The sequence below is a fragment of the Centruroides vittatus genome, unplaced genomic scaffold (assembly GCF_030686945.1).
Source record: "Centruroides vittatus isolate TY-2023 unplaced genomic scaffold, ASM3068694v2 contig_461, whole genome shotgun sequence".
NCBI lineage: Eukaryota > Metazoa > Arthropoda > Arachnida > Scorpiones > Buthidae > Centruroides > Centruroides vittatus.
This window is the reverse complement of record NW_027122257.1, coordinates 1,988,716-2,005,096: the sequence shown is the minus strand read 5'-3', so window position 1 is coordinate 2,005,096 and position 16,381 is coordinate 1,988,716. Positions and strand designations below refer to the sequence as shown.

The 16,381-nt window shown below is 30.8% G+C and overlaps 1 protein-coding gene across 1 annotated transcript; it reads right to left on the bottom strand.

Annotated features, from left to right (window-relative positions):
* Nucleotides 1-320: 320 nt before the first annotated feature.
* Nucleotides 321-9,063, bottom strand: LOC136977603 (uncharacterized). The gene is made up of 2 exons (XM_067273130.1): nt 8,811-9,063; nt 321-3,084 (listed from the first exon to the last, which is right to left on the bottom strand). Exons 1-2 carry the CDS (start codon nt 8,896-8,898, stop codon nt 677-679), a joined length of 2,496 nt encoding a protein of 831 aa, XP_067129231.1. The 5' UTR covers nt 8,899-9,063; the 3' UTR covers nt 321-676.
* Nucleotides 9,064-16,381: the final 7,318 nt, after the last annotated feature.

The following is a 16,381-nucleotide window of genomic DNA, read 5'->3' as shown; positions in this document are numbered from 1 at the left end:
GTTTATTGTTATTATTATACTTATATATTGCAAGGTTCAATATTTATATTTCTATCATTTTATTTTAAGTATCAGTTTTATTGTCAAACAAATTTCTACTGTTGATATAAAGACATAAACCCGAAGAAAAATGAATTTAAACGTAATCAAATTTGCAAAGTTATACTCAATTTAAAATTTATAAGAATAAGATTGCGCCAGAATAAAATATTTAAGAAAATATCTAACAAATGAAATTTATACACGAGAAAATGAATAAATCTTTTATTTTTTTATTTGCAAGTTTGCGACAAAGTTTAAATTTATAAAAAAAGTCGACATTACAATACGTAACACGTGTTTATTTTTCATGTAAACTGTACAACATGGGATGTTACAAGAGCAATCGTTCACATTAATTTTATGTTTTGTTCGTTTCACAAAAGCAAATTTTTGAAATAAATGTTTTCTTCCATATACGGTATATAACAACATGAGATAGAAATTTGACTCTTCGTACGGAAAAGACGTTTACTTAGAAGCAGTCTTGAAGAGTGCGTCCTTCGGAATAGAACAGGGTAGTGATGGAGCATTTTCTTCCGTGCCCTCCCTCCATAGAAGGCCATAAAACACCAAAGGATAAAAGAGAGCGGTGACTCACCCCAATAAAAGGATAAAAGTTGTCCAAAAAATAGATTTAAAACCTTTCTCTTCCGGCATGGCACCTTCGACAGAGTGAAAAGATGAGACAAAGCGTGACACAGGCGCAGATACCCAAACCCAATCCGACTATCCACCAATAGAACTGGAAACGATCGTCTTGGGTCTCGCACAGACTAAATTCTTCGTCATCCCTTCGTATCGTTAACTGGTAATCTGTGTTAAAGTTGGGGCAATTCGGAACACCGTTGCATACCAGCTCCTTAGTCAAACAAGTCCTGGAGAAGGTGCAAAGAAATTCGCAATCTTTCTCCAAGCTTAACAGAGATTCCGTGCCCGAGGGTGGAGGAAGGACTTTCAGCTGAGTCCACCATAGAGAAAAATTTGTCATGATGGCGTTCTTCGTGCGGACTTGGATAGAAATACCCACTTCCGTTACCTCTTCTTTTCTTACTAAAAATTCGCGATCCCTGACCCCGTTCTTGGGACAGTATTGCATTTGATCTATGGTTAACAAATCTGTGCTACAGTTACCCGGACTGTTGTAGTAATCGAGTCGAAACGCTACGTCCATCCTATGAAAAACCGGTATGAACCAATTACACCACAGTTGACGAGTACAACCCGAGGTGCACGGTTTGTCCATTTCTAAAGGTGGAAAAACCAGGACACCTTGAAGATCTAGCTCTAAATTTTCGTGTCCGCAACGCGTTTCGCTATAAAAGTTATAATCGATTTCTGCCAACTGGCGGTCTTTGGGAGAGAAGTTGCGCCCCTCGCTAACCGGTTCTGTTTTCACGTTCATGTGCAATATAGGACCGAGTGAGGCGACACTATGAACTTTTTTCCTGCCCATGGAGCAGAGACAAATCGAATTTTTGTTATCTTGCACAAATTGTATAACAATCAGCTCTTCTTGACATTGATCACAATTTTCTGTTAACGTCTGGAATCCAGACGCTATGGTTACGTTGACTCTGCCGTGTGGCAAGCGATGCGCATGGAACGTATAATTGCACCATAGAGGCTGGGAGTGTGTGGTGATGTTGATGTCGTGAGCTGTAATACCGAAGTGTCCCGACAATCCATTTTCCGATAAGTAGGTCCTGCTGCAGGTAGAGTGTGTGGAGGAAGAGCCTCTGGAGCCAACATTGATAGCTTTCACTTCGAATCCGTAACCCAAAGAAGAGCCATCGAGAGATCCCGTCTTACTAAAAAATTCGATGAACATGGAGGGGGAGGTAGTTTCGTAAACAGACCTGGGAGGATCCGTCCTAGGACGGTTGATATCGCAGATTTTAGATATAATTTTAGCCGGATCAGCATCGTAGGAATCGTACAATTTTAACGACTCTTCGCATAGAGTGACTCTCTCGACTCGGAACCAAACAAATTCCATCCTGACTACCTCGTCCTCCGCCACCAGAAACCTGTAACTGCAGCTGGTGTTAACGGGATACCAAGAGCGTAAATTAGAAAATACGTGTTGCTGATTTTCTCCCAAGTGACGTTCTATCGTACAGTTTTTATGCTTCAATTGTAGAGGCTGAGATTCCGTAGCTCCGTAGATGCTGTCGGCTTTGAAATGGAAGCCGGTGTTCAACAGAGGTCCAGCGGGCGAGCTGACGAAGACCACCAACATTTCGGGGCCCGAGGCTATGATATTCGACTTTAATCTTCCTCTACCACACAGCGTAACAATCAGGGAACTGTCTTCGGTAGCCCCGTCGTAAACCCGCACGTAATCGTAGGGGCATTCCTCCTGATTTCTCGTGACGGGTCGAGGAAAGCACATGAGCAAATTGTCGCAACGGAGTCCGTCGACGTCGAAAGTAGTAAGATCCAAACCCACTAAGCTCTGGCTTACTCTCAAATGATATTTACAATGAAGATTACGTGGATAGATACCTGGAAAACCGGGAGATTGAACGAAACATCTGCCGGGTGAGCAATCGTGAAATTTTCTTTGACAGTATGTTCCGGGTATAGGAGAGCCTCTTCTGTGAGGATACAGTTGTGCGTATTGTCCGTATCGAGCGTGAACTTCGCTCTGCTGCTCGACGTTGGCATCGAACTGTAGATAAGTGTCGTGCCCGTAGTTATTAGCGTGAAAAACGATCTTGACGTACGGTGTCTCGGAGACGAAAAATTTGGGAGAATCGATTTCGCCGCAATAGAAACCTGGAGAATTCCGATTGGTTTCGTTGCTATCTCTGTAACCGTCTACGATCTGTAAGTGTCCTCCTATGCACTTTCTTCTATCTTCTGCCGGTATTCCTATTCTTAATCTGGTGAATCTAACGAACACGATCCAATCTTCCCGAGCGGGTCTCACACGAATCCGATAAGTACAATGCAACGGTCTTCCTCTATTCTTCTCGCTTACAGGTGGAGTTGACACTGCTTGATAGATGTCGACGGTCTTGTTACATCTGTCCTTTTCAGCTGTAATAAGAGAATAAAGAATGAATAAAACATATTTTTCCACTGGCTACACGATAAGCTACGAGTTTATGTCTCTATACAGAGTAATGGAATTATTATTGCTCTTTGAAGAAATTTTGTGATGCATGAGAAAATATATTTCGAAACTGTTATTTTTTAAAACTCGAAACACACGATAAAAAAACCCAGGCTTTTTTCATTATTTGCGAAAAAAATATTTTATTGCTAAAGGGAGTTTTTTGATAACTTAGTTTACGTGGAATACATGTTTATAAATCAGTATAAAATATAAATGTAAGAAGAACAGCTTTAAAATATTTATGTGTAAATGCAAAACGACGATAAATAATATTCAGATCTACGGAGATTTAACGTTAATTGCTCTTAATAGATTAGAGATTTAAATAAGAACGAAGAAGATGCTTCATTAAGGAGATTCACACATTGAAATTTTTCAATGACTATAAAATATTTTTATTGTGTGAAAAAAACTGCATTAACTATTTGATGGTTTACTTAATTGCAAGAGATTAGAACACTAAATTATTAAAACTGTACTAATAACGCTTTAATGAGGTAGAAAGAAAAAGCGTACAAACGTTTTCGAGTAGTTATATTCATTACCACAAACGGCCATTCTATAATCTTTTGTAGATTAGGAATAGAGCCGCTGTTCATTAGTCTACAAAGGCGAAGGCAAATAGTTCCGTGTTCGTTACCTGGGAGAAAATAATTTTCCAATATATGTTCTATATATATATTGTATATATGATTTTAAAACTGTTATATCTATTTGAAGTTTATGGTATTTTTGCAAGAAATCTGAGATTCTAAAATATAGAAAAACGTCACACGGCACGAAATAATATTTGAATTATGGAAGTTTTTATATTTTATTCAATTTCGTATATAGGTTCGTTGCTTAGCTACGACGGAGGAGCGATGTATATACATTCGAGATCCATCACGCCGGTTCCATTCTTACTGTGGAAGATAAGATACTATAAATGTTCTATTTAGAATAAATGTGCTTGATGATGATTATGTTGTATTTGAGAGTGCTCGAACCCTTTTTCTCGTAGTGTCTCCGCTGCATTAAAGCATTTCCACTATTGTAATTTCAGGTATCTAAAAGTATTGCTTCTAATTGAAAAGTGCCTTCTGACAGATGACATCAGAATGCAACTTGTAATATAAATTTTGGTGGCATTTTTTAACGAAAAAACGAAATGTAAAGCGGAGTAGGAGACAAAAATTTCATTTTTGAAAATAGCTGTGTATTGAAATCTACGTTAAGATAAAGTTTCCACTCGTTGCATCACCTTTTCTATTTAGTTATTTCCGACATCCTCACCAACGTTTGAGTAATTAAATTTTTAAGCTTAAGAAAGTGTAGAAAATAAAAATTTATCATTCTAATTAAGTAGTTAAATGTAAAGAAGTATTTTTAAAGAAAAATACCTCGTTAAAGAAATATAGACTCATCGTGGAGTAAGAATTAAAATGGAAATGTAGGGGAAATGCAAAGCGTAATGCTTTTAAAATATCTTTTCTACCGTATAAATGAGTTCGAGTATTTTTCTTAAGGATTTTTTCTAATGGCTATTATTTCCAAAACTTCGCGTATTTGCCGTTTCCTTTAGATTACAAGACATTAAACAAAGAAAATTGAGTTTGGATAAACAAACAGATTAAAGAATAAATTGCATTGTTTCATGCCGAGAGAGTATTTCTTATCTATTATAGTAATAAATTCAATCCATTAAAAGTAAGAAGATAGTAGAATGATTACACAATAATATTTTACGATAGAACGAGCTTCAATAATTATAAAGAAGAGAAAATAATATTCTGAAATTAAGTGGATAGAATTTTCCTTCTTAAAGATCTTTTAAATTATTGAAATTTATTTATCAAAAGATAAATGTTTTTCTATTAAGCGCTACTTCTCCATCGTAAACAGAATTACTTATAAAAATTCTACACGTAATTATTCGCTGGAATTCATTTCTTGGAAGAGTTTTCCTTCTTGACTCAAAATCATTATGATCTTTACTCTTCCCTAAAGTTTCAATATTTGTTTATAATTCATTCTATCGCTCGTCATTCGTGTTTGATTGTAGAGCAATATAGAATTTGAGAGATTTATAGACGTGTTGTAGAGAAGTGATAAAAATACTATAGAGAGGAACGAGTTAGGTTGGTGCCGAATTATAGGGGAAACGTTACGATATAGATGAGTATAACAGTATTATACAGGAAGCATTAGTGATATTTTTTGGAAGGATCTAACAGGATTACAGAGAAAAGTAAGGAGGATCAGTAAGGATTATGAAGTAAGCCTTTGTCGAAGGATATAACAGATTAAAGAGGAAATATTAGTAATATCTCGAAATATAACAGAATTATAAAGTAAAAGGTAAACAGAACTTTATAAATAATAATAAATTTACAGAAGGAATATTGATAAGATTCTTTAGGAGTATAACGGAATTATATAGAGCATAAGATTCTCGATCAGAATTATATTCGCGAAGAAGATTTGAAGAGAGAGGGGGGAAGAATGTACTGTACAGCGTATACAAGTGCCAGCATTCAAAACTATAAACAAGTTTAATTTTATGCGTAAAACTGAGTATTCGATAAAGAGATTCATTCTTTTCTATTGATTTTACTACCTGCAAGGTCACTATTGAGCTAGGACGAAGAATATATATATATTTTTAAAATTTCAACTTCCAGCTTTACAGACAGAGTATACAATAACGCAAGTTTTGATCAAAAGTAGTTTAGTTCTCAATCTTGAACTTCTTTTCCAACGACCCTAGTTACAAAATGCATTTCAAAAACCTCGTTTTCTCATTAGTGGAACGTATTAGTAAGTGTTAATTAAATAAAAAGATTTACATATCAAAACTACTCGAAATCCAGTTCTAATTGGATTTGAAAGAGTTAAGATAACCAGTTAGAACCACCTGTTATCGCAGACTTTATCTGCAGGAAGAAAAATTAAAATATATAAATAATAAATGTAAGGTGTATCTACGTTTAAAAACTTTAATAATATTTTTTAAAGATCTAAAAAAAGAAGTTTATTTTTCACACCGAAGCGACGAATATAGAATATCAATAAGCGTAAAGAAAAACAATATCAGTGAAAATAATAAGGTTAGCGAGTTTAATGAAGTCGATATCTTGCGAATATTATTTCTGCAGATGTAGTTTTCATTATTTATTTTAATAATTTGCAGATAAGAACTGGTTATTCTACTTTATTTTATTAAGGATAAGGTAATTTATATTCATGTTGTGAAGGGGTGGAAAAAATATTTCGAAAATGAGAATGAATTCTAGATAACGACACTTTATTGACTTTCCAATGTTGGCGTGTTATGCAGTGAAGCACGCTTTACGTATCATGGCTGAGATATGAAAGTTATTTAATCATGAATTATTCCAGGCACGAATAAGATAATTCGACAGGAAGAAAACTTTTATTTTGTACTCGATTTGTGTAACAGAAGAGAAAGATACGTGCTTCATTTAAGTTTAATCACTCTCCCCCCCCGCTTTTTAATTCAATCAAATTTATTTTCCATTTTTAAAGTATTCTTCATTAACCAAACTTATCATACACATGAAGCATTTGATGAGGATAATTTATTTTCTGGAGTATTTTTAATGTAATTAAGCTCGAGGTATTAAGCAAAAAACTGAAACACGTTAAAAATGATTAGGAAAATGAACAAAGAAGATAAAAATGCTAAAAAGTTATATTCGTTTCTTGTTTATTAACATTGCAAAATTAATCATTTATGACTCAAAGTTGTAGCTACGAAGGAATTTTCTGTTTAATAGAAAAAGAATCAAGTAAAAAAAACCTGTCAAGTGAATAAATTCGCAGTTATATGTTTAAAATTTTGGTTAAAACTCGAAAAGTTTGCTTTCTATGGTGGAGACAAGTTAATCTCTAACGATAATTCAGCTTTTCTAATTATAATTTAGGAGTTAGAAGATATTTTTCTTAAGAAAAATAGCGCGCAGGAGTCTCATATATATACGAAATAAATTGTAGAATTGAGGAAAAGTAATTAAATTCCGTTTCAGAAAAGAGAAAGTGGAGGATACACACACAAAAAAAAAGAAGATGGACATTTAAGAATCGAGTAAATTGATACGTTAAAAGCCAAAAAGTTAAAACGTATGGAGTTAAAATTAGATAAATCAGTTTGAAGTTTAAATTTAAGTTAATTACTAATGGTAATTGCGGGTTTTAGTATGATATAACCATAAATTACTAAATTCAGTTACTCTTTGGTTAAAAACACGTCATTCTATTGATTGAGGTTTCTCCTTCGCTGCATGACTTAAGAGTAACGCAGTGAAGCACGCTAGCAGGAACTCTGTTTATATTCGTGTAGTGCTTTGTTTTCATGTAAAGTAAAAAATTTATGACATCGTAGGAGAATTTTTTTGTTTTCTAAAGTAAGTTTCTTTGTAAAAATCATAGGAAAATAAACAATAAATAAGTTATTTTAGTTTAGAAAATTGTTTTTTTAACGTCTTAACCACGTTTGTTCTGAAGAAAATTACCATAAAAAAATTCAGTATAACGATGAAAAAATTTAATTTAAATAATAAAAAAACAATAATAATAAAAATAAACATAAAAATTAATTGGCATTAAAGTTAAATTTCCAATACGAAGAAGAAAATGGGAATAAAACGATGACAAATTTACTAATTATTATGAAATTTAAAACTTAAAATTTTTTAAAAAATTATTAAAGAATCAAACTAAATAAATCGAAAAAAAAACAATAATAAAAATGTTGTTTTAAAACCTCGAAATAAAAGATAAATTCTGATTTATTCCTTATAAAAATATAACTTATTTAAAACCTATCGCACTTAATTTTAATTAAAAAATTTACAAATAAATTAATTAAACCGTTAATTATGTCTACGAAAAAAGTTACATTAAATATAATTACTTAGATTTAAAAATAGGAATTATTAATTATTATTTAATACATTTTTATTGTATACAATTTTTTTAAATTCTTGAATAAAATTAACTATTAAACTTTTCTTTAACAAATTAAAAGTTTTTAATTAGATTAAACTCCATTTTAACTAAATTAATGATGATGTGTGTTTTCAGGAAATTAATTTTTCTCTAAATTAATTTTTTATATCTACATTTTAATGGATACTTAATATATATATATAGATATTAATGTTATATATATATATATATATATATATATACACACAGAAAGACAAATTGGATATTTTCTTCGCGTGATCCAATTTTGAGTGTTTTACCTGGGTTAAAAAAATAATAGAAAAAAATGAGAAAAAATAAATAAGTAAAATAAATATTTAACAAGAAATAAAAATTCAGAATATCATTAATTTTTATAAAGTTTTTTTTTTTTTTTTTAAAGCGATAAAATTTAATAAAAATAATTATAATCTAAGGAAATGTAAAGTAGATTTAAGAAAATTTAATTTTCATTATTTTAATTCTTTTATAAAAGTAAAAATAAAGCTTAAAAATGAATTTAAAGGCGATTTAAATAATTCTATTTATTTAATTTTTTAAAGAGGATGGGGATGATGCGAGAGAAAAACGAACGTAAAAGCATTGAAATAGATGCAAGAATTAAGAGAATTTAGTTTAGAGATGATGATGATGATAAGTGTAGACATTTGCTACTCACCTTCTCTGAGACTAGCATCAGTCGCCATGGCTGCATTCAAGTATAACAGCAACCAACAAACGTCTAGAATGCTGTCTAGGAGGGACATGTTTAGACCCTCGTACAACGTCGACAATCTTATCTAACAGGTAACCTGTTACGGATGTGTTTCATGTCGTAACTTCGCTCTTTGATTTGCTCTTTCACACACACACAACGCGGTGCAGACGGGGATGCAGCTGAACATAGACGACCGCTCGATGCGCCTGCGCATTACCTTGTGTTGATATGAGGTCATTTTGTTTCTTCGTGTTTCGCGAGAAGAAGAAAAAAACAAAACACTAACACACACACATACAGACAGACACACGCTCAATCGATCATGGCAATGCGAAAGATAAATAAGCGATAGATAATTATCTTAACAAAACACTAGAAGCTGTGTGACGAAAATGAGATTTTTATCTAATACATAAATGTTGCCAGTTTTTAATTTCATTTTTTTTAAATTGTTAATATATAAATTAAGAACATTTACCTACCATTGTACATATATTTTAATTATGTACGAAGACTCCCGATTGGTAAAACAATAATAATAATAATACATTATAATTATAATTTTTGTTTACTTAATTTGGTTTAAATATTTTGTTTTAAAGACTATATTTTTTTCTGCACAAATATTTCTGCGAGTCTTTCCATAAAATTTTAAATTATTTAACATATTGTCTGCTCTAAATTAATATTAAACGAATTTTATTTTATTTAAATTATGCAACGAAATTATAGAAAAATAAATATTTAAAAGGTTTCAAATTTAAATGTTTAAATTGTTTTTATTTCTATAGAAGTGGAAATTTTTATGATTGAGAAGTGTTTTATATTTTTCTATTTTATCGAAATTAAAAATTTTCTATCGAACTCTTTTAAAAATTCAAATTTAACACGTGAATACATTAAAAAATATTTTAAAATTATAAAATTTTTACCTTTGAAATTAAAAAAAAAAAATAAAAAAATTTTTAACATAAATAATTCATTATTAAAATTAATGTTGTTTAATTTAACTTTTTCATTTTCTTATCGTGAAAACATTTAAAATTTTAATGATAATTTTATATAAAGAAGAAGTATTAAAATACTAATAAAGTTCTTTTAAAGTTTAAATGTTTATTTAATCTTAAAAAACTCCGCTAAAACTTGTTAAAATAAAATAAATAAAAAAAAATTACATTTTTAATTAAAAATAATGCTAAACACTTCATTATATTTTAAATACTGTATAACAGTTTTAATTTTCAACTCTCCATACTTTAAATTTAATTGATTAACTTATAAAAATAACCAAAAATTTAAATACTAATATGAAAAATGCTCAAAATTATCTCTTTTTTTATATAAATTAAAACATATCAGATAAACAATTGTTTATAATAAAAGATTTAAATAAATGAAGTTAAAATAGTATTGAGATTTGCATTTTTTTTTTTTTGTGTGTGTGTTTAACTAAAAATGTTTAAATTTAGTGTAATTTTTAAAAAAAACTAATTTAAATTTACACCAAAACTAATTTAAATATTTAATTTTTTTTTGTTTCTCTAAATTATTCCATATTGTTTGCTTATGCAATAAGTTTTTTAACATATAAATTGCGTTATCAAATGAAAAAAAAAATCCGCCATTTTTCTGTTTTTTTTATTAATATAAAGAAAACAATGTTTATAAAAATCTGGTAAATATGGAAAATTTAATTTTTATACAGAATATAAGCATTTAAAGTAATTTACATATTTATATAAAAATTTCGATTTCATATTTTTGCCCTTCTGTTTTTTTCACTCAAAAAATACTTAATGCGTTCGATTTTTCTTCCTTTCTTTTATTTATTTTCTTAAGAAAAAAATTATTTTCAAATTTCCCATTTATCTCAATTTACATTATTCTTAAATCTCTGCAAATTTTGTAAATTAACAATAAGTGTGACATTTACATAAAATACAATATGCGCAATTCTTCTTTATAAAGTCATTTATTTTAATTTCATACGTGAAAGCGTAGTATTACATTTATATACTATTACTTGACGTAGTTTTATTATTATTTTATAGTAATTAAGAAAAGTATTAATTTTTATAAGATGTACGTATCGTGTTCCGTCGCCATCTTTAATACTGAACGTTAGTTGAACGTAAAGCGTGAGAAATAAATGACTTACCGAATACGTTTTTATAGTCGAAATTTAATATCGATCTTGCGTACAATACGGTAAATTACATTTTTATATTGATATAAAATTTTTTAAATATTTCATAATGTATTTTTATTAATGCCAAGTCGTAGCGCGCGAGATACGACGAAGCGCATCGCGACAAAGTAAAAACATTTGTGTTGAAAAACTATAAAAATCGTAATTTTTGTACAAAATTTACGTTAAATAAAAATTGTTACAAAATATTCTTTGTAAGATTTAAATATAATAATTTATTTTAAATGATATTTTATAAAATAGACAGTTTTTTTCCCATTTTATTCTCTTGATAAACCTAAATTTTCTTAATATTCTATTAAATTATTATATATTAATTATTATAATAATTAAAATCAATTTAAACCTATTTACGCTAATAATTTTACTATAAAATTTAAAAAAACCAGCGAATTTATCTAGAAGAAATCTTTAAATTGTGATAATTCACATTAAAAATATATATATATTTTTAAACCTTTAAGTTTTTCTTATTATTCACAGCTAAAAAAAAATAATAAAAGATACAGAAAACTTTATTTTATCAAAAAATAAAATAAATAATTAAATAATTTTAATTTTGATATGTATTTTTAAGTTAAATTATTCGAACATTTGTCAAAGAAAAAATGATTAAAGCTTCAGATTTCTTTTTCTTGTTGATTAAATTAGGTTTAGATTTATAAATAAAAAAAGATTTTGTAGTTAAATAATTCATGAATATTTTGAAAAAATTAATAATTGTAAGACAGTTAAAAGTCACTTTACTGTCAAGAAAATTGCAGTTTTGTTTTTTACGTAAATCTTGTAATTTATTTTGCCAAATCAGCCAAAAAAACACAAAAATTCATAATTAATCATTTGGCAAATGTTAATAATTAAATATATTTTTGTCCCAGGTTGATAAATTTATAAACCCGATACTTCTTTTGTCACGAGGATTAACTAGTCCGAGCATAATTTGTAAATCCGTTTAGTGTCGCAAGGTAATTATTTCTTTATTTCTTTACCAATAAATATTCACAAATTGATATTGTTTAATTAATATTTTAATATTTGTGATCAAAATAAAAATATTTTAAAAAATACTCCACAGATGGCGACACAATAAAGTCACTCTTATTAAATGAATTATAAAAAATACACATTTCACGCAAATAGATAACGCAAATACCAAAATTATAAAAGATTTTAGTAAACTGTCTTTTGTTTGAGCAATCAAACAAAAACTGTTTGATTGATCAAACAAACCTATTCTCTTGATCGTAGTTTACACTTTTGTCGCAATTGTCACTTAAATAAATAGAAAATAATGTTATTGTTTTGCTATTTTTGTCAACAGATCTTGAATTTTCTTTATGATAAGTGAAAAAGAGAGAAATAATCTTGATTCGAGGGTCGGGAAATTTCAAATTTTTACCAAAGTTTATGAGATTTTCCAATAAACCTAGGCACAATGAAGAATGTAAAGAAATATGGGTCTAAATGTAAGGATTTAAAGTCGTATTATTTATGAAAAAGAACAACATGAAATCAATTTGTCTAAATTTCATGTTGTTTTATTCGACAGACAATCAGAATACCAGAAAAATTAGAATTTTTAATTTATTTCGTTCAAAATATAGGCCTATATTCTCCACTTTAAATTAGTAGTGGCTTGCCCCTGTACTGTACAGTACAGGTACAGTACATCATACTTTTTCTTTAACAATAGAGTCGTCCGTTCATCTATCTAACATCTTTTGAGGGAAATTATTTGAATTAAAACAACGTGACTTCTGGTTTGAATCGGAAGTTTTTATATAGTTAGTTGGGGCCTCCTGTCCTTACGTTTTTCATAGATATATCGTTTCTTGACGTTCATCTATCTCGAGATTAATATCTGGTTATTTATATTCAAAATATCTATTCGTGAATACGTCATAAGCATTAGATGTGATTCCCCAATAATCAATGTGGATGAAGTGAATATTCTCTTTTTGGCCATATGAAGAATTAATACGTAATTAATTCTAGAAATTGACTTAATATCATTCAGCTTACGTGTATAATCCGTAAATTGAATAATATTAAACATGACGAAAAGATGAGTTTCGGTGTTGCAAGTTCAAAGATTTATTACTCCTGAAATTGACAATGCCCGGAATGGACGGACTCTTCGGGAGTTGGCCATCCTAATACAAAGTAATCCATTAGATAGGCACGATTTTAGAAATGTATACTTCAGTAAAGTATGATTCGAAAACTATGCCATATTACAAAAGAACTGGGAATAATACGTAACTTTTAAAATAAAAACAGTTATTGCACATTTTGGTTATACAGTAGAGCGTCGATAAGTGGAACGTCGGTAAGTGGAATGGCCGGAAAGTGGAACGATTTTCAGTCGGACTGTGTCGTGATGAATCGAATGTTTTTGATACTAAATTTACTTCTAAAGTATAATTTTCATGTTTTTTATATTCTTTAATATATTTATTTTGTACAAAATGCAGAAATAATTTTTAACGATACGATAGCCTCGATGATTATTATAAAAATTTTCGTTAGGCTTAAAATCGACGAAAATTCAACACGAAGCGACACGCAACGGAGAAAAATTTGAACATCTGACAGGTTAATGTATTTTTTCGTACAAAGTCGGAAACTGGAACAAATCATTAACTGGAAGGACCCCAGTCCCCAATTGGTTCCACTTATCGACGCTCTACTGTACTTTATACCACGATGCAGTGCTATTAACTAATAAAATGGGCTTATCGAGTCTCATTTGCAACACTACTGCCGTTTCTTTATACAGTTTTACTATATTTTTCTGTTATTTTAATAATGTCACATTACTTTTTTTCCCCTAAATATCGCCATCTCCTGGCATAAATTATGACTAAAATTTTTTTAAGTATTGGTGTTTGAAATTCTCAGTACTGTATTTGAAAATCGGCATACGTTTACGATGAAAATTCAGACCTAAATTTTTGGATTATTTATATAATATTCTACTGCCCAATAATTTGGTGTTATAAGATTCACCTGCAGAACGATAAAGTTGCATCGCAAACTCAAAAATCTAATGTATGTATATTATACTCCGTTGCAGTGTTTAGCAGAGAAATTTCACAAATAAACATATGCTTATCACCAACTCAGTATGTAAGCATATGCATAGGTTACATAAAACGGATACTTCTTAATCTGACAGACTGCTACAGAAGTAAGGTTTTAGCAGTTAGTGTTCAATGAAATTGTACTAGCGGTAATGCATCATACTTGTGTACTCTCGGAAGCATAACTCGGGTATGCAGGTAGAAACAATGGAATTCATTGTCCGAATTCATTGTATCAATAATGGGGTCTATGAAACGCGGCAACTAGGGTAGGGGACGAAATAAAAAGGAGGGGAACAAGAACCAAGGGGTCGTCGTCGTCATTCGTAGCTCCCTCCTCCGACCGGACTCGAAGCCGAAAACGGACAGCCGAAGCCGCTCTGCCACTACGGATTGTGTATTGACCGTGCCACCTGACGCCGATACTTGTTACTTGAGGTATGACGGCCATTTATTTGTAAACTCTCTCTCGGGTTCGAACTTTCCTATGTTAGTACGTAAGTTTTCTGTCAATGTTATTCGGTGTAACTGTTCGTTATCGTTTCGTAAATAAATTCTGTTTATTCTTGTATTTGGTATCATTTATTCGAATCTCGCCTCTGTCTTATCAACGATCCCACTCTTTCCTCCTCCACTCGACCTGACAAGTAATTAGTTCCAGACTGGACAAGCCATCCTTGACAGTGGGCAGGTCTTAACCGACCTGTGAACCGAGAAAAGGAGGTCCGACACCGTCCGACCTCCCGGGGTCCCCACATTTTACTCTCAAGTATTCTTGATAGTAAACGGCTGCTTTAATAGCGGTATCAAGCGTATAGCCCAATAATTCGGCAGTTCGTTTGGTTTTAATCAGGTTTATGAAGAAAAACTTCATACTTATAGACTTCGTACTCGTTTCTATCCTTGCCCAATTTACACAACTTGGCATAATGCAGTTATTCAAGCTAATGGCATAGTTAAAATTAAGACAGCATCGGCGCAATTATTCAAGATATTACATGTTCTGACATGTAAAGAATTTTCGAGTCCTGCCGCGAATACATATTGATTATTGACAATGTGTAAGATTAAAATTAATAAATTCTAAGAAATTTTCTTTTAAAAAACCCTAAGAACTACAAGTGAAATTCACTTTTTTAATTCCGATTTCGACAGAGTTTAAAACAGAGAAAGACCAGTAAATCACTTTCACTATTTTGTGTAACAATGTGTAAGATGTTATAACAAGCAAAAATTTAAAAAAAAACTAATAAGCAGATTTAAAATTAATAAATACAAATGTATTCTGACAGTGTAAGAGTTAATTATACTTTCTATTTGCAAAATTCCTTCCAAACAAAAAGGAAGAAAAGTGAACTTTTAAGAAATTTGCGGGATTTTCCGGGATATTTCCTGGGATAAAAAAACAGCCGGGATCCAGAGATCTCGCTTGAAAAACCCTAGCAGCAACTCGCCAGTTATACGTTTAGGTGTGACATTACGTTGGTAATTGCAATTTATGGACTATTCCGTCAAATATGATGTAACTATGTCAGAGTAATGAATCCATAAATAGAATCTCGGAAATCTGTTCTTCGGATCGTTACAATGTTCAAATAGATAGAATAGAAATAATTCGGAGTTGTACGAGCCTTTCACAATTCCGGTGGGAGCCAAAATAGCTACGAGACACATTCCTTCCTTTATTTGATGGACAAGCGATAGTCGCATTTATACTTTCCAGCTAATATCCACAAAGTTTGGGTTGCAAATTTATTCCTATTTCATTTAAAAACAGTAATTCTAAATCTGGAATATTGGCTAACACCGTTGAGTAGCACACACTGCCATTTATTATTCTTGGGTCAACACTCGAGAAACTAACTTTCGCGTCTTTTCCGGGTGATGTTTGCAGCCTAAATATTTAGGCTACTTCTTTGTATATTAGCTTCCAGTTTTCATTAGATGTCGTTGATTGTCAATGAATTGTTTCCCTCTCTGATCTCATTCAGGGTGGCATACAGTTCTGCTGCGTTTGGTCTTTTGGAAATCATTCTCGGTAATATTTTCCAGAGAAATTTCACTCGCTTTAGATTGTCACATATATTTATTAACAGTATCTTTACTTATGACTAATTAGTTGTACAAGTATTTTCTGCCACGCCGTACGTCAAAGGCGAAATTCTTCCGATCGTTCCTGCAATCTGTTCGACCCCCTTCCCGTTTATGCGATCTGTCTAAAGCATTTTTCTGCTCGAACA